Below are 18,155 nucleotides of genomic sequence, written 5' to 3'. Positions count from 1 at the left end.
TGTTGTGACTTGGTGCTATAGAAATAAACTGAACTGAATTGTTTGTTGTGTCGAACTGATTTAATCATTAGCTCTGTTTCTACGTGCAGCAAGCATGTTTCCATGAACTGGTGTGGAGTTAATAAATAACAAGAATGTTTATAAAGATATGTTTTCTGCGTTCCTGTTTACTTTTTGTGTCCAAAGTCAACTAATTCTCGACTGATCAATTCTGACATAAACACGACTACGAGAATGCAGACCCCCTCAACTACAAAAACATCCCCGTATACGGTTTTTGGCGTGTATACATATTGACACGCAGATGATTGTGTGCAGATGATGCCTGTAAGGACATGCAGTTGTTGAAAAACAATAAAAAAAGTTCACGTCATATTTCCTTTATATATATATATAAAAAAAAGCTTATTTAGGAAAATTTCTGCAACTTTTTTTTTTTACATTTGCCTTCAAGACATTTAGACATTTCCACTAAAACATTTTTTTCTTTAATGAACCTCAGTGCATTCCCTGTAAACCAATCTGTGCTTGTCGTTGTGTTTACGTGTGTCGCGGGTCAGAATGACCCACAGACGAGGGGCTCTGCTCTGATTATTTTAACATTCTTCCCCTAAGAGTTCTTGGAGGTTTCTGGATCTTTAATGTAGAGGGCTTGATGCACTGAATCTGCTTCATTAAGACGCACACGCATGCACACGCATGCACACGCATGCACACACTGGCACACGGCTGGTTTCAGATCTTGGACAGACTCTCAGGCACCACACTGAGCTCTTTTTATCGACGTGCATTCGGCTCAGAACAAACATCAGCCAGGGCTGTAGCGCCAGATAAAAAATACAGGATGAAGGTTTGTGAGGCAAAAACAACAAACAGGATCGTTATCATCATCAGTTCTGTTTGTGTTTTTACAAGGAATCAGCTTTCTTATCAGAAGGCACAGATATCTTCAAAGACTGATTACTGTATAGCGTTTAGATGAACTTTAGCTTGCTAACGTGATGTTTTGTGGTTGCTCGCAAAACTGATTGGCAGTCAGCTACTTTGCTAATGTACAGCTGAATTTACAAAAACATGTTATATTTTGTGTAATACATATTACTTTTATATTAGCAGTAATGACCATCAGTGACAATGAGAGTGGTGGTGCAGAGGTTAGAAAAGGTGGGCCTGTTGACAGTTCAACTCCCCGGATCGACAACATCAAAAAGTGTGTGGGAAAGATGAAACACCCACACCTGCCTCCTCATTTACCCCACCTTGGGCCCTTGAGCAAGGCCCTTAACCTCCACCTTCTGCACACCCAGGTGCCCTTGATGTCAGCTCTCTACTCCACCCAGAGGGCTGCGTCAGCTCGGTGGTCTGTGGTTGTGTCAGGAAAAACATCCGGCTTAAAAACAGCTGCCATGTCTTCATGTGAAATAGTTTGCTGTGGCGACACTGAGGAAGGGCGTAGCCGGAAAAAAAAAAAAAAAAGACCATCCGTGACAATAATAAAATAAAAAATTAAACCCTTTGCACTAATAAAACACACAAAGATAAATGTTTATATTATTAAATCAGAATAAAGTTGCACCATGAAGTTTTCTCCAGCTGCTCCAGCTCCATCCCACAGTCGTCATGCATGTTAGGGTGCCAAAAAGCAAAATGGGGGGGTTGCATTGCCCACCCCTTTTCTTGGTGGCACCCCTGTACTGGTTCTGTGACAGTTCTTTAACAGAATAGTTCAGATAATTCAAAGTCGGGTTGAGCAACTAATATCTTACTTGTTGTAGATGGCACTTTAAATAGCCTCAGAAAGATAGTTTTATTCAAACTGGATCAACAAACTAGTGGTAAGTCCAAGTGGGGCCAAGGACAAAGGGAATTTCTGCTGTTTTAAAACAACTCAAGCTAAAAACAAACCAAAAAAGCATATTGTAGTGCTTTATGTATGCTATTTTATAATTCTTTATACTGCAACACACTCACTAATTCTATTTGTGCTTGTAAATATTGGTAATCATAAGATTTTATGTTAATAAATATGCAATTAGAAACTGATAGCGATGTAAAGATGTGTAAAACGATATTTGTATCAACTGCTGTGAAATATATATATATATATATATATATATATTAAGACATTGACTGACATATTTTGGCCTTGCCATAAACTTGTTACAGTCAGAATTAAACTATATTTCTCCAAACAGAGGCTGTTCAAAGAGTCATCTACAGCAGGTAAGATATTCACAACCTTTCCATCAACCCCACTTCAGAGGACCCTAACTATCCATTTATGCTGTCACAGTGCTCGATGTCTTGTTCTTCTCCACTTCCTGAGTCGATAAAAAGCAAATTAAAACAGGACAGGTGGACGTTCAGTGAATGCTCATGAATACTAAAAGCTTCTGTGCTAACCGTACGGTAAAAAGAACGTTCAGCTGAGATTCTTGGGCCTGGTTATTGATTTTTATCAATCAGCTCACAGCTGCCGGGAAGTTTCTGAGAAATGGTCACAGTTTTCCTTTGGAGGCCAGAGAGGGGCATTTCTTTGAAAGGATATTCATTTCTGAGAACTTTTTTTTTAATGTTTGGAAGGAAAATTTAATCAAAGGAGGCCAGGATGAACAACCGGAGCCTTTGTGGACAAGTTTAATCAGCTAGCATTTAATGCTTTATGAAGGTTTCTGTGCTTCTATAATCATCCTGTCAAATTACTAATAATTAAACATTAAATTCACCCGGAGCCACAGGATATGACCTTAAAGTGGTTGCATGAACTCTCTGTGAGGTTTCCCACCTTCTTCAGAGGTTTGTTAAACCTCTTTGTTTCAGCTTAATCCTTCTTTTCTGATTTTCGTGGGTTTCTGGTGTCTACTCTACCTCGATAGGTTGGTGGTGCCATCATATCCTTTCTATTTTCTAATATCTGTAAAGCTGGTCATATTTTGTTTTTCTGTAACCCTCTGCTTGTCTTCAGGATTTTGACTCTGACCTGTCAGAGATCTCGGAGGTTTTTATTGCTCAGCAGTGTTCCAGCTCTCATAAACATTGACAGCACGGGATCCTGGCCTTTGAGACGATCGGATACAAACTGCAAATCTTCTACTTTATTGTTTTGTGCCAGTGATTTTATGCTGACTCATTTATATACAATAGTATTTACACATGGCAAATCATTTGTTTCTACAAACCTTTTGAGGCAAAGACCAAGTTTATTCTAATTATTTGTTTCCTTTGAAGACGTTTGTGGTCGCCTAATAACCACCTACCTTTATATGATACAAGGATGAGCAATACTGTAATTGTCTGCATTTGTTGGTTTGTCTGTTAGCAAAATATCTCAGGAACCAGTGAACAAATTAGTTTTAGAAAGTCATCATTTGCTTGAAGTCCAAGGTTCAATTTCAAGGTTCTTTATCATCGTTCGCATCACATGTGGTACATGTGGTGGAACAAAACTGTGTACACAGGGTCCCAGTTACATCCAACAATAGCAAAATTATAAACTGTAAATGAAACAGTATTAAGGATCTAAGATATAAACTAAGAAATACACTAAACACTTAATAGTGCAAAACAATACGCCGGACAACAACAGCACCAACATGAGTCTGTGTGAGAAGATGAGTACAAATAAATACAGCAGCAAGAAATAAATCAGCAGCATGGATAATCAGCAGCACATATCAACAATCAAAGTGGCATTACGTCTACACCGGTTTTAGAATCAAATGAATTCAAGTTGGACGCCACAGGTGCTTGAACTTACCAAACAAAACTGGCTGCAGCTCAGCCTGTTTTATTGTTATTGAGCTAAAAATCGGTGTGGTAGTAGCTGAGAATCATCCTCAAGACATACTCTGAGTGCTAATAGAGGTTGCAAGATCCCTCAATACGTTGCAATATTACACGCGACTAAAACTCCATCACTTTTCACAATGAGATGTTCTGAGTTTTCAACACAGGCATGATAGACGATGGGCAATATGCAATCCATCAATGAATGCCTAACACCCCGACCCCCCCTTCTCTTTTTTTTTTTTTTACACATTATATTTTTAGTTTGTTTCCGAAAACAAAATATAAACCAAATTATTTTGTTTTAGGCTAAATAATAGAACATTTACAACATATTGTTCACTAGAACCAGATCTGTGCAGAAAGAAACTGTCAATTACCGTTGGTTTACCCCTCAATAATAAAAACTCATAAACAACTAATCAATCATTTACCGGACTGGATTTTGAATGTAGAGACACATAAAGGAAAAACAAAAACGGTAAAAATTGAGTTTTGGTTCAAGTCAACAATAAAGTAATCTGAACTTTCAGTATGATCTGATTTGCCGAAACAAAGAAAGAAAACAACGAATAAACCCACCTATGAAAGAACTACTAACATTGTAATGAATACCAATAATGTGTCTCCCCCTAGTGAACAGATGATATAATTTTGCAACCTGAAGTTGAGCATTTAAAGAAAATGTGCAAGCACGTTTAAAAACATAAAAATGGAATTATGCTGCAATAGATGCATGGTTCATTTGCATTTCTTACTTGTTTTTGCTCCTCTGAAGTCGACAAGTAGTTTTTTTCATGACTTTAAAAAAATACACAACACGTAAATTGCAAAATACAGCTTAAACTTTAATAAATATTAAACATTAGCTTCTGTTTCATATGTACAAATATTATATATTGTACAAAACGATAGTCAGCTTTGTGTCTGCTTCATGTTAAACATCATAGCTTTCAGAGGAAAAAATAAAGTGGCCTTTAAAGCTTTCGTTTGAATATAATATGCCAAGACCTGCTTTTTTCTTTATTTTTTCTAGTTTTCCTGCATAAATACTTGGATGAAAAACAATGCGTTTGCAACAGAGACATAAAAAAAGCACCTTGCTTGACTGAGCGTTTAATAAAGAAAACAATCAACAAATGGATTTTCTTTAAAAGTACTTCAGATTCCAGCTGGCTTAGTGAGAACATTTATTAAATCATATAAGCACCATGTCTTTTAAAAAAGGTCTCTTGTGAAACTTTCACATTGTGAGTTCCTGAGAAATAATACACACTTTAGAGTATCTTTCCTTGGGGATGGCAGCAGAATCTAATCTGAGTAAAAAACACAACATCTGATCAGGGTTAAAACCAAAAGCCAACTTTGACTTTGTCAAGGTCGGGCAGTACTTTACTGCTTTCAGGAATCAAGAAGCTCAAGTTCAGCTGGTGGAGAGGATTCAACACTAAAATACCAACAAACAACTCCATCTAATCAGTTGTTATCAGGAGACAGATCTGAACATGTACATGTGGGGGGAGGTGCAGTCCTTGGCAGCAATATAAGGGAAGAATCTGATTCTTGGTGGCTCTGTACCTGTAAAAATATATAAAAAAATAATTATCTATCTACAAAACTGTGCAAGACTCTTAAGCCAGCCATTATTCTTAACGTTTTGTTTCCAAGGGGAAACAAAACGTTAGGCGGCTGTGGCTGAGTGGTTAGAGCAGTTGTCCTCCAATGCAAGAGTTGGGGGTTCGAATCCACCAGTAGTCACATGTCGAAGCGTCCCTGGGCAAGACACTGAACCCCTCATTTCCTCCGATGTGTGTCCCACTGGGGTATGAATGTGATCTAAAGCTCTGATTAGTCTCTTTAGAATAATTTGTTCAATTAGATGTGTAGAGATCTAGTAGAGTGCTGTATGAATGGGTAAATGAGGACACAGATTGTAGTGTAAAGCGCTTTGAGTATCTTGATAAGATAGAAAGGCGCTATATAAGTACAGTCCATTTACCAAGGGGTTTGATCATTTGACACCGGTCTTCTCTCCCTGCAGTCCTGATCTTCAGCGAATCTTAGGATGGCCTGGTATACAACGACGTGGCAGACAAGAGGTGCATCAGAAATGTTCATCTCTATAAGAGAAATGAGAAAGCTTGCTCTAGCGTGCACGCTGGGCTCTTTTCATCCTGAGGAGAAAGTTTCGTTTTTCCTCCAGAAGCTCTTGTATACGTTTGTTCCTGGTTTTTTCTCTAAGGTTGACCCGACGCTTCGGAATCAGGTTATTCTGAGAGATGGTACTGTCTACACCTACAACTTTGTTGTCAAAGGTATCAATTAAGTTGTTCTCATTGTTCTCCACAGTCCTTTGCTGAGGCTTTAAGGTAGGGACCAAAGTTGGAGCTAATGTAGCAGCTTCTTCTTTGGAATGAGCGATTACTGTTGGGAGTGAGGTAGGGGTGAGATCGGAGGTGGTTGTGGGAATGGGAATGCTCACAGGGATGTACTCAGAATGTTCCAGCCAGGGCGAGGAGGCAAGCTTGGTTGAATCGTCTTCATTTATACCTGGGTTCATCGTGGATAAGCCGTCCTCCAGCCCAACAGTGCCACTGACCATTCCTGCAGAGGTATAGGACTCTTTGTTGTCATCACCACTTGGAAAAGTCCCACTTGTGTCCGTAGCATCCCCACTGCTTGCCACCGCGACATCCTCAGTGCTAATGCCTCTTGAAGGTGTTATGAAGCCAGTAAAACGGTTGGACGTTGTGGCTTCTGTTAGTGTGCTATCATGATGCAACAGTGGAGTTTTAGCTGTAACACCTGTACCACTCAGGTGTGTCGGACTGATTTTTGACTCATGGAAGGGCAAGTTCAGCATTGTGCTACTACTGCTGAAAGGAGGAGTTGTAGAAAATTTTTCTTGTGGTGAATCTTTTGTGAAAATGGGGGTAAGAGATGTAGTGTAAAAAGGTGTTTTTTGTTTTGGATGAGTCATTTTCTCATTGGGTTTACCTTGATGGACCTTGGTCTTTAACTTAAAGTCACTTTTTGGTGCTGGTTTTAGCTTGTTTTGAAAGTTTGCCTTTCCTGGAGTCTGTTTTGTGCCTTTTGTCTTGGGCACAATATTCTTTACTGTGAGTTTTTTAGGTAAAGGTTTATTTTTCTTTACTGGAGTGGGCTTTTTGTGAGTTTTCGTTTTTAAAGTGGTGCCGGATGGAGTTATCTTTTTGAAAGGGTTTGGTGGAGTACTCTTTTTTGGAGTGATATTTGATGGGGTGGCTTTTTTGGGAGAACTTGTTGACGTAGCATTCTTTTTCTGAGTAGTGTTTGACAATGTCATATTTTTGGGATTATTCTGTGCTGGTGTCGGTTTTCTTGCAATGGTTTTTAATGGATTGATCTTTTTGGGGTTAGAATGTTTTGGAGTAGTCTTTTTAGAAGTGTTTTTTGATGGATTAGTCTTTTTGTGAGTAGTAATTGAAGAAGTCATATTTTGGGGATTAGCAGTTGTCGGAATAGGGCTTTTTGTAGAAGTATTTGATGGATTAGTCTTTTCAGGAGTACCAATATTTGGAATAGTGTTTGCTAGAGTGGTCTTTTTTGCAGTTTTGTTTGGATTAATATTTTTAGAATTGCCAATTTTTGGAGTAATGCTTTCTTTAGTAGTGTTTTTTAGAGTGGTGTTCGATAAAGTTGTTTTTTGTGTACTAGAAATTGTTAAAGTACTCCTAATTTGAGTTGTGTTTGACGGATTAGTAAATTTGGGAATACTCTTTTTTGGAGTGAGCTTTTTTGCAGTTTTGTTTGATGGAAAAATCTTTTTGATAATGCCTTTTTTTGGAGTAATGCTTACTTTAGTATTGTGTTTTGGAGTGGTGTTTAATAAAGTTGCATTCTGGAGACTAGCAATTGTTGGAGTAAACACATTTTCAGTGATGTTTGATAAATAAATCTTGTTTGGGGTGTCAATTTTTGGAGTAGTGCCTGCATTAATCATTGTTTTTGGAGTAGTATTGTTTAATAAAGTTGTATTTTGGGGACTAACAGTTGATTGAGTAGCCATGTTTTCAGTGGTGTTTGAAGGATAAGTCATTTTGGGAGTGTCGCTATTTGGAGTGGCGCTTGCTTTAATGATCTTTTTTGAAGTGGCGTTCAATGAAGTTGTATTGTGAGGACTAACAATTGTTTGAATTACTGGTATATGATTTTTAGTAGCGTTTGATGGATTTTTCTTTTTGTGAGTGCCAATTTTTGAAGTAGTGTTTGTGGTAGTTTTTTTTGGACTAGAGTTAGATAAAGTTGTATTCCTAGGAATTGCATTTGCTGATGTGTTTTTTTTCTCAGTGGTGTTTGATGGATTTTTCTTCATGGGATTTCCAATTTTTGGACTCTTGTTTGCTTTAGTTGATTTTTTAGGAGTAGTGTTTGTTGAAGTTGTATTTTTGGGAGTAGCATTTGCTGGAGTAGTCTTTTTTGCAGTAGTGTTAGATGGGTTAGTCTTTTTCGGACTACTAAGTTTTGGACTAGAATTTATTTTCTTTTTAAGATTCGTCTTTGGTGGTGCATGATTTTTTGTACTTTCAGGTTTTGTCTTTTTCTTTTGCTCAGTCTTTGGTAGAACCTTTTTCTTGGTTTTTGATTTGATTTTCTTATCTAAATTAGATTTTAGTGAGATGTCTGTTTTAGTACTGCTTTCTGTTGGATTAGTCCAGTCAGTTCTGAAGGTTGACGTCAGTTTTGCAGCTGTTGGAGAAGTTGTAGTGGTCTGCACCTTCTGATCTGTGCTCTCAATTATGGGAAATGTGTTAGAAAATGTGATGGAATTAGGAAATAGGGTCGGGAGGAAAGGGATGGTGGTTATAGTTGGTGGAGGAGTAGGTATTATTACTGTGGTACAACGTGGAGTTGGGCTGGAGTGAAAAGCTGAAGTGGTGGAGACTGGAAGCTGAGTGGTAGACCATGAATTGGTGGCAGAAGTTGAAACGGTGGTGATGTCAGCTTCAATGGGCTGGGAGGTGGTGAACCCAGAGCTCAAGGTGTTGTTGGGTGAAGGATCTGTAACAGAGGTGACGAGGTTGGATCTAGACGTGGAACTGGGCGCAGGTTCTGTGCTGCTGAAGTGGCTGCAGGTCTTGCAGCATATACGCTGGTAGTCCGGCAGAGAGCAGTAGTGCTTCAGCCTTTCCATACGACAGAACACAGAACGGTCTCCATGGCAACGTTGGCCTGCGAAGGAGAAAACAGAGCTGAGACTTGGCGCAAACAGAAGTCGAGACTATGAAGCAATGTGTGACTTTTGATCTTTGTGAGTTAAATTCAACACACTGGAAGATGTTGCAGTTAAATTAGCATTGGTTTCAGTGTGTGTTAAGAGGAGACATAAAAGTGCAAGCCTGTGTGTGTATTTAAGTGTGTGTGTTTCACATTTTGCAAAAGTAAAGTAGGAAAGCCAGACCATCAGCAGGGGGACTCAGGAAAGATGGGGAAAAACCCAAGAAGTCATGAAATTAATCTGGAGCAACTGAAATAGAAAGGAAGGGTCGCCAGTCTTGTGTGGTCAGTGAAATTATGCTTTTAAGGTTCGATTTGTTGGTATAAAACATCTAATTCAAAAGTTTTATGTGCTAATGCAGCATTTTCATACAATTGCCAAAGTTCCAACACTTAATGTGCACCCCAGATGTGAAATTAACTCCATTCTCTAACAACAAATCTAACATTTCTAAAGAGAAAGATCACACTTTTTAAAACGTCTTTATTGATACTACTTTGCTGTTGAGAATGACAGGAACTGAAACAATGAGTTATACGTGTCCTCCTCCTCCTCCTCATTATATAGATATATTTTTTGTTCTTAAGAAAAATAATTCAACTGTATCGAAAGTTACAGGTTCACAGTCACTTTGGTAAAACACTTGATTACTTGGAAATCAACCAGTCAATCTGTTCATCAGTTGGGGGAAAAAAATAAAGAAAGCATGAAGTACATAAATTATATTTGCTTTTCTTGTTTTCTTCTTTTTTTTTTTTTTTTATAAAGAAAATACATAATTTCCATGATGATGTAAAAACTGGAATGGCACATTAAGTGTCATATGAAACATTTACAAAACATTAATAAAATTTCCCTGATAAATCAAAGTGCATATAGACGCAGTGCACGTAGTCCATCTGAAGGTTTCTTCAACGTTAGCCGAACGTTAGCCAGCCCCACGCAGCAGGCCAGTGAAGCCACAAAACAGTTACCCATAGTATAGAATATTATAGAAGAAGATAACAGTCATGAACATTATTAAATACAGTCAACACCAATGTTATATACAGTATCGCACTGCTAGGTCTGGCTTGGTCTCATACAGTCCAACTCCAGCAGCAGGAAACCTTGGATAGCTCGCTACATAGTCACAACAAAAATATGTGATCACAATACAATGACAACTTTAAAGTGTTCTTTTTTTTTTTTCTCTAGATGCCATATGTCAATACCTTAGGCCCTTTGAAAACACTTTCCAGTAGCCGGACAACAGCCCAACGTCACCTTGGTAGGTTTTGATGATTGGCGGGTGTGAGTTTGTTGGTTGGTTTGAAGCTGCCTCTATTCCGAGTGAAACTTTGAATGAGTAAAGCCATCTCTTTCACAGATAAATGCCATTACATTCAATCCAAGATAAGGCATTGTTCATGTGGTTACATGTTCATCAAAATAAAGTGAAATCACCAGATGCGCTCAAATCAAAGTTTATGAGGTATTTCTGTATCTGATCGCCGTGTGTAAAATCCCAAAATGATGCAGCAGCCTCATGCACAAACACTCATGTTGACGCTTTCATTTCGACAAGGACTGGTCTTTGTTTTACTTCCTCGTGTAAGACGCCCAGCCACCCCACGCACATACAGTATAGAAACGTATCACACAGGCACATACAGAGGCAAACGTACAGGTGATGGATGCTAATGTGCATGACAGAATGTGATCCTTTCCTGAAAGAAAACGAGAAGCGACAGAAAACCACTGATTCATTTGAGAGGATGGAGAGGCAACTAACCGACCAAGTCCTGCATAATATAGGTCAAACCCATTCCCCCCAAAACACTTTGCCTTTATTAAATATTCATCTGTATTCATGTAAAATTAATAAAAAAATACACATAACAGTCAAGGATCTAAGTGATCAATAGCAGTCCAAAGGTTTTAGGCAAATAAGCTACAGCTTATTCATGGTAAAACATTATTAATATTATTGTTACTCATATAGATTTAAATTTATAGGTATATATAAATACAAATATATTTATAGACATATTTGTTTAAAGTCTGCAAGCACAAATAAGCTGCATTTATTGGATTTTGTATAACAGTCAGAGAGGATGGCAGATGATGAGGTGAAATGGGAAGCAACCTCAAGTGGTCAATCTACCCTGTTTTTTTTATTTCATTTTTTATTGTTTTTTTTTTTTATTGTCCTTCAAGGTTTTTTCACCTCCCAGTTTCTCCAGGAAAAAAAATAAAAAAATAAAATAAAAAGGTTTACTCATTTCACTTCCAATCTTGGTGCTAAGTTCCTGTTGGTCTGAGAACGGAACGTTAGAAAGAGACACCATTCTCATCCCCAAATGGAACCAGGATGTCAGATGAGCACTTTAGCAAAGATGTCCTCAGATCACATTCACAATAAAGCTTTCATATTTTTTAATATATATATATATATATATATAATTTTTTTTCTATATGAATATTATTTAACATTTCTGTTAATTTTCACATCTGTTTCTCCCCACACGGACAACGCGCTACAAAAAGAACAGAGCGCTGCTGCGCCTCAAGAGTGGTAACCCAGAACAACACGCAGCTAGCTCGCGCAAAACATGGCCGCCACATGCAGAGGGTGAGGCCTCCCCGTCACATATGGACGACTCTTTGACACGTCACAGGAGGTGCCAATGAAAACCTGTTTGCCTTGCCACTTTGAATCCTTTTCACGTCAGATATTTTCTTGTTGTTGATCTTTTAAGTTTTCGACTGGCCAGCGGTCACAACACAATGCTCCACAGAGGAGCGATAGAGAGATAAAGAGAGACAGAGCAAGAGAGAACCAACTAGCACACACAGGAGCCAGAGACCTCCCCCAGGTCAGAGCCGCCTCGGACACAAAGAGAGAGAGAGACACAACATCCCCCGCCCCCCACCAAAAGAGAAGCGAAAGCTTTGCCGCTCGCTTGCGGCCATGGGCACAGGCACAAGGCATGGAGGAGGGGCAGGTCAGGGGGCCAACCGGGGCCGGCCCTGCAGAGACAGGAGGACAGAGACGGGCAGGGCCCAGCAGAGGACAGACATGCAGCTGCGGCTGCCACTGTGGAGGCCGGGCTGGCAGCTATAGAGGGAGGTTTTACGTGAAGAGATCCTCGGGTAGTTGGGATTGGGACGAGAAAGCCACTGGATCAGAATGTTGCCATTTTTGTTGAGGTCTGATGAGCCCTCTGCAAGAAAGCACAGAAAGAGTGATGGAGTTAGGTCAGAGACAAGGAAAGCTCTACAGAGCAATTTATGCCCTTTTTAAAATTTTCTTAGCTCATTAACAATCTTTTTGCTCGTGAAAAAGAGCTATTGAGCTATTAAACAAAACCACAAATGCCAGTTATGAGTTAAGAGTTTTCTAGGCAGTCTGGAAACTCAAGCATTTTTAAACACTTGTCCCAAACATTCATGCTGCAGTAGTAGTAACCAATTAATCAAGGATTTACTTTCCAAAGATAACAAGAGGAGTTGCTAAAATGTTAAAATTTTCCTTGCAAATAATAAAACACTAAATCTATTTGTAGTTGACCCTAAAGCAAAACTAGAAAGTTCCTGCAGAAACTTTGATGGGGACTGCCACGTGGTGGCCATTTTAAAATTTAGACAACAAAAATGCCCACGTTTTGATTTTTAATATATAAGTGTTTCTTAAAAGATGTGGTGGTAGGAAGAGTTTGTTCGATAACTTTCTGAGTTTTGTTCGTGGAGCGCTCCACTCTAGGTCATGTGACCTCAGAGCTGTAGGTAGAGGGTGACGAGTGTTCCGTCAGGTGTTTTGTATGGGAAAAATTGTGTTTTTGTTTGCAAATTATGTAGCCACGGTAACTCAAAAGCAAATAAAAGTAATAGCACACATCATGGTGCTGAGACAGTCATTTTGATATAACTTTTGTGGGGGTACATGTTGTGGTTCGGGCCGCATTAAAGTTGGCGGAAGAGTTACAATATAAAGTTAAGAAACCCGTTCTTAGGTGGATAATAATAGGTGCTGCCTCTTACTAGGCCGTCTCCAATTACCATATTAATCTATATTACCATATTAATTAAGGAGCTTAATATTCAGTGACTTTAGACATTGTCTCCACTTTTTTTAATTTTTACCTGATTTTAGGTTATATTTTCTGTCTTGTCCCTTTAACAGTCAAAAAGTTAGTAAAAAAAAATCTGGCAGTACCTTCAACTAGATAGTCAAGATATCATGGGCCTGTTTAGGTTACATATTTATCCTACAGGAAGTTGTACTCAATACTTAACAGTTTTCTATTTCTGTTTGTTTCGGGTACTGTTTCAGACACAGGTTCGACGTGTTATTGTGTAACTAATAACCATAATAAGTCTTGTAGGATTATTTATGAAGTGATGTCCATTCAGGACTTACTGGGACATGGGTCCAGACGGCAAACTCTTATAGTTTCTGGCTTGCTATCTAAACACAGGCCGATGGTGTTGTCCCGGGTGTGGCACAGAGCCTGCCTCTGCTGGGTCCCATTGCCACACGTCACTGAGCACTAGTGATACAACACACACAGTGAAAAAAAAATCTAAGATTACAGGGTACCTACTGTATAGATGAAATATCTAAATATTATGTCTGCAAATCATATTTAAAGCAAGGTAAAGGCACGTGAAGTGCATACCTGTGACCATGGGCCAACGCTCCACTCAGTGGGGCAGGGAAACTGGTTGCAGGGTCTGCGTGACTCTGGACGGTCGTCACTACAGTGTTTATTGTGGATCAGACGTGTTGTGTTGCCTTCTAACGGCTGCATACACCTGACAGAGCGGACCTGAAACCCTGTCTTTCCACACGGCTTACTGCAGTTCTGCCACTCCTCAGTTACCCATCTATAAGTCAAAAACAGAAAAATAGTAAAGGTCTAGCATTTCTTTAAAAAAATGCACATCATCTGCTGCCTTTTATTGTAGGTATAAACTAAGAAACACAGTAATGATACATGCTAGAGTTATAACTGTTTAGGGTAAATCTTAAAAATAACATCATACATCTCATGTATCTATATGCACATTTCATACAATATGGTCCGATGCTAGTCCACATGGTAGTTCATGTGGTCTGTTAACACAGACGTTTACGTTCCAGATGACTTTTCTCAACTATTAAATCAAATTTGAGCTTGGTTTTTGTAAAAATGACAGAGTTAGAGCCATTTCGGTGTTTACTGTCAATTAGCTGTAGCAGTATTTTTGAATTGGGTTTGAATGGTCCATACATAGGTGTAGGGCAGGGCTTCTGGTTGCAGTATCCAATCCAGTGGTGCTTATCTAATCTATCACAGAAGCTTTTGTGAACCATCTTGCTGTCAACTTTTCTTCTGCAGCCGTATCGCAGGTACTGCTTCCCTAGAGGGGGAGAGAGAGAAAAAAATTATGAAAAATATGAGCAGGAGACTTTGCGATCTGTATTATTTGGCTGTACTGTACCTCCACCACAAGCCTTGGAACAATAGGACCATCTTTTTGGCGCCCACTCATAGGCGCTGTCTTCTACTAGCATGTTGTTTTGGATTGCGGAGTCACGGTCCATATTTATCATGTACTTATAGAACAAATTCACATCCTCGTCTCCGTACAGTTTCATCTGCATAAATATCAGCAAGGGATCAGTTAGAAACACTTTGGGAAACTGGTCTATTTATGAGATTTGAAACTTAACCTTAAATTTAATCATGTTAGTGTACCATTATTAGAATTCCATGTCTGAGGGGTCCTATGCTCTGAAGAGTTTCCTTGTTGTTGTCGTTCTCATATTCCCACTCCACGCCTTTCTCTATGACTGAACGGGATTTGGGGTATTTATCGTCCCCGTTTAAGAAGAACAGTCCTGATGCCACATTCTTAACAGCTGCAGGTGAACGAGAAATGGAAAATGTTTTTTTTTTCTTAAAGAAAAACATACAAATAAACATTTAAGAAAGCAAGGTAAGGCGACACATACCAAGAGTGTGAGGGGTGGCTTTTAGTTCTTGAATAAGTAAGTGTCTCGCGCCTCTTGGGATTTCAAGAACTTTGAGGAAACCTGAAATACAAGACTTCTACAGTTTACAGCACTCACAGTTTATGGCCTTCAAATTATGGAAAGCCATTTCATCCATCCATCCATTATCTTTTACCCGCTTCTTCCATTTTGGGTCACGGGGGTTGCCAGTGCCCATGTCCAGCAATCACTGTGCGAAGGGCGGGGTACACCCTGGACGGGTCGCAAGTCCATCACAGAGACACACAAAGACAAACAACCATTCACTCTCTCACTCACACCTAGAGACAATTTAGAGTTACCAATCAGCCTAACATGCATGTTTTTGGTCTGTGGGAGGAAAGCAGAGTACCCGGAGAAAACCCACGCATGCACGGAGAGAACATGCAAACTCCACCCAGAAAGGCCCCCGGACCGGGATTTGAACCAGGGACCTGCTCGCTGAGAGGCGGCAGCACTACCAGTTGCGCCACTATGCTGCCCTAAATAAATGTTCCCATGAAATAAAACTTTTAAATAGAAATGTTTAGTTTTTATCCAAGATTTATTTTTATTTATTTTTATTTATTTTGAGATTTATTTTAATTTATTTAAATAAGGGAGTTTCATTTTGCGACACTTTTATTTTGTAAAGCTACTTTACATATTTCAGGGGCTTTTATTTTTTAACCCCATTTTTCATTTTAAGCTCTTTTTATTTCATGTTCTTATATTCAAATGAGGGGGTGGGGTTTTCTCTCTTTTTTGACCAATCACAGCAAAGTATTCCCCTCGCTGAGCTCTGCTTGGTCCAACTAACTTCAAATCATGAATTGTGTTCAGAAAATCAGGATGACAAACGGGTAATATGGAGGACATTGGAGAACTCCAAGATGAAATACAAAGATTTGTTGAAGAAATTGAGCATTATACATTTACATTATATTTACATCCTGTATTGTATTCCATGGTGTGATTCATTTGAGGTGTGGACATGGAGTCTCCTCTGCTGTGAGACTGACAGCTGTCAGATCTTGGGGAAGTGGGAGAGGTTTACGACCCGCTGCCGAACGTGCATTCGTCACCAAAGTCTCCAGTAACAGAAAAAAAAAGACTTCCTCACTACAATAAAATATTCTCACACACAATCCCCAAATTTCTTTTGTAACGTTTAGTCTGAAAAAGCAGCTAATTCCAGGACTTCTAGTGTACAGGAGGCCATCAGGGTGGAATAATATACTTAACTTAATATGCTCATGAATGTTAAAGCAAGTTTTTGGCAGTGTTTCTAATGACGTAAACTCAGATTTTCCTAAGAGTTTGTAACAATCTCAAAAACCTTCCTCTAGACGGTGATGTTTAGGTAAGGATAGCAAAACACTGAAGAGAGAGGACGGAACGGGTCCAATCAACAAGAAAATCTACTATTTGTTCTTTTTACACAATAGTCCCTCGCTTATCCTGGGGGATCCGTACCCTGAAGACCCGCAATAAGTGAAAAACCGCGAAGTAGGAATAGTAGTACAAGTAGTAAGTAGTACTTTATTTTATTATTTATATATACTGTATATAAATAAAGGCGTTTTAAACCCTTCCCACACTCTTGCAATATTCTAAACAATGTTTCTAAACGCTCTAAAAGAGCACAGCATGTCATGACTTCCGCTCCCTGCCTCCTCTGCTCTTTGCCACCTGCAAGCGCTCTTGGCCACGCCCACTTCTCCGCTCTGCATGCTGAACATCGTCTGATCAGCTGCAGCAGGAAGTTTACCCTGCAGCAGTGTGGGCTGCACAAATGTGCAGCAGGTGCTAAATAATTTATTTTAAATAAAAATTCCACGCCGATCGTGTGGCTCATCCATCAATCAGCCAATTGTGTGCCATGTCCAATATAATTTTGAAAAACCGCGATAGAGCGAATCCGCGATAAACGAACCGCGAAGTAGCGAGGGACTACTCTATTACTGTTTCTTATAATGAGTCCTGATGAACTGAGGCCATGGGTGTTTCAGATTTAAACACAATAAACGCTGACCTTGCTTCTTCGCTGTCCGTTTTATTGTGCTTCTGAAGGTTTCGCAGCTGGTGTTGTTTCCTCCACACACTCCACACTTGTCCTCCTGCTTCGAAGAGCCGATCACGCCATCACAGCCCACTTTCTGTTAACAAGGACATACAAAGCTTCCCACATTTAGACCTGACCACATAAAGCTGCCTCACTTTGACGTCCAAAAGTAAAGTCACTTACCTTGCACTCTCCACGCACACACACACTGTGTGGGTCCTTGTACGAGCAGCGTGTGCCATCCAGAACCATTTCCTTAATGAGGCTCACGTCTCTCGTCTCCTTAGACTGGCAGTAAAGGTGGCAACGTTCCTTAGCTGAGAAGCAGACAGTATGTCCAACATTAGTAACAAAACAGCAATTCATCAGGACGGTTTCCTTTTTACAACTCACGTGTTTATTTTTATGCTCTGAACGATCTCTCTGTGAGCCAGCTCAATACGGTGTCTCATTGTGTCTGCCTGAGTCATACTACGACTACACGAGCCCCCAGAGACAAAACCTGGCAGCATCCCAGTGAGAATTAACACTCCTGCTTCATCACAGATGGCCACAATCCAGGGACCTTGTCTTTTGGAGTTTTGACACTAATACACAGGTGGCAGACATGCTACAAATATTTTACAATCATTACATCATGATGGGAACCACGTCGTCAAGTTAAGATGAGAATCCACACTGACAATGTGTGAATTGCTTTTTCTGTCACCTGAACGAAGCCTTTTCTACTCTGAAGTCACAAATGATGAGGCTGAAGTAGTGCATGTGCCCATTAACATAACAGGAAGTTTCGGTTAGAACAAAGGTGCCCAAAGTGGGGCCCGTGGGCCAAAGTTGGTCCGCCAAGCAGTCCTCATTACTATTATTAACATTTCCTTTGAAGTATCAATGTGTTTTCACTCAGTCATTCCACTCATTGACTTTAATGTTAGATGGAAAAGTCGGTCCAATGACTACCGTATATATGGGACTGTTTATTTATGATCATATCAGTGTTGCTGTTAAGTTGTGTTGCTGTAGGCATGATGGCTCAGTGGTTAACACTGTTG

The 18,155-nt window shown here is 39.5% G+C and overlaps 1 protein-coding gene across 1 annotated transcript in view; it reads right to left on the bottom strand.

Moving 5' to 3' along the window:
* Window positions 1-5,932: 5,932 nt before the first annotated feature.
* Window positions 5,933-18,155, bottom strand: part of LOC119408792 (A disintegrin and metalloproteinase with thrombospondin motifs 2) — a 109,563-nt gene continuing 97,340 nt past the window's right edge. The window contains exons 14-24 of the mRNA XM_037675637.1: window positions 17,290-17,423; window positions 17,077-17,200; window positions 15,024-15,104; window positions 14,767-14,930; window positions 14,510-14,666; window positions 14,299-14,428; window positions 13,705-13,912; window positions 13,446-13,575; window positions 12,163-12,249; window positions 8,461-8,997; window positions 5,933-6,702 (exon numbers count right to left, since the gene is read on the bottom strand). Of these exons, the coding sequence (XP_037531565.1) occupies window positions 5,933-6,702; window positions 8,461-8,997; window positions 12,163-12,249; window positions 13,446-13,575; window positions 13,705-13,912; window positions 14,299-14,428; window positions 14,510-14,666; window positions 14,767-14,930; window positions 15,024-15,104; window positions 17,077-17,200; window positions 17,290-17,423 (2,522 nt within the window). The remainder of the gene's footprint in view (window positions 6,703-8,460; window positions 8,998-12,162; window positions 12,250-13,445; window positions 13,576-13,704; window positions 13,913-14,298; window positions 14,429-14,509; window positions 14,667-14,766; window positions 14,931-15,023; window positions 15,105-17,076; window positions 17,201-17,289; window positions 17,424-18,155) is intronic.

The sequence above is a fragment of the Nematolebias whitei genome, chromosome 4 (assembly GCF_014905685.2).
Source record: "Nematolebias whitei isolate Nwh7 chromosome 4, NemWhi1, whole genome shotgun sequence".
NCBI classification, from domain to species: Eukaryota; Metazoa; Chordata; class Actinopteri; order Cyprinodontiformes; family Rivulidae; genus Nematolebias; species Nematolebias whitei.
The sequence above is the reverse complement of the archived record's forward strand: the minus strand, read 5'-3'. Positions and strand labels throughout refer to the sequence as shown.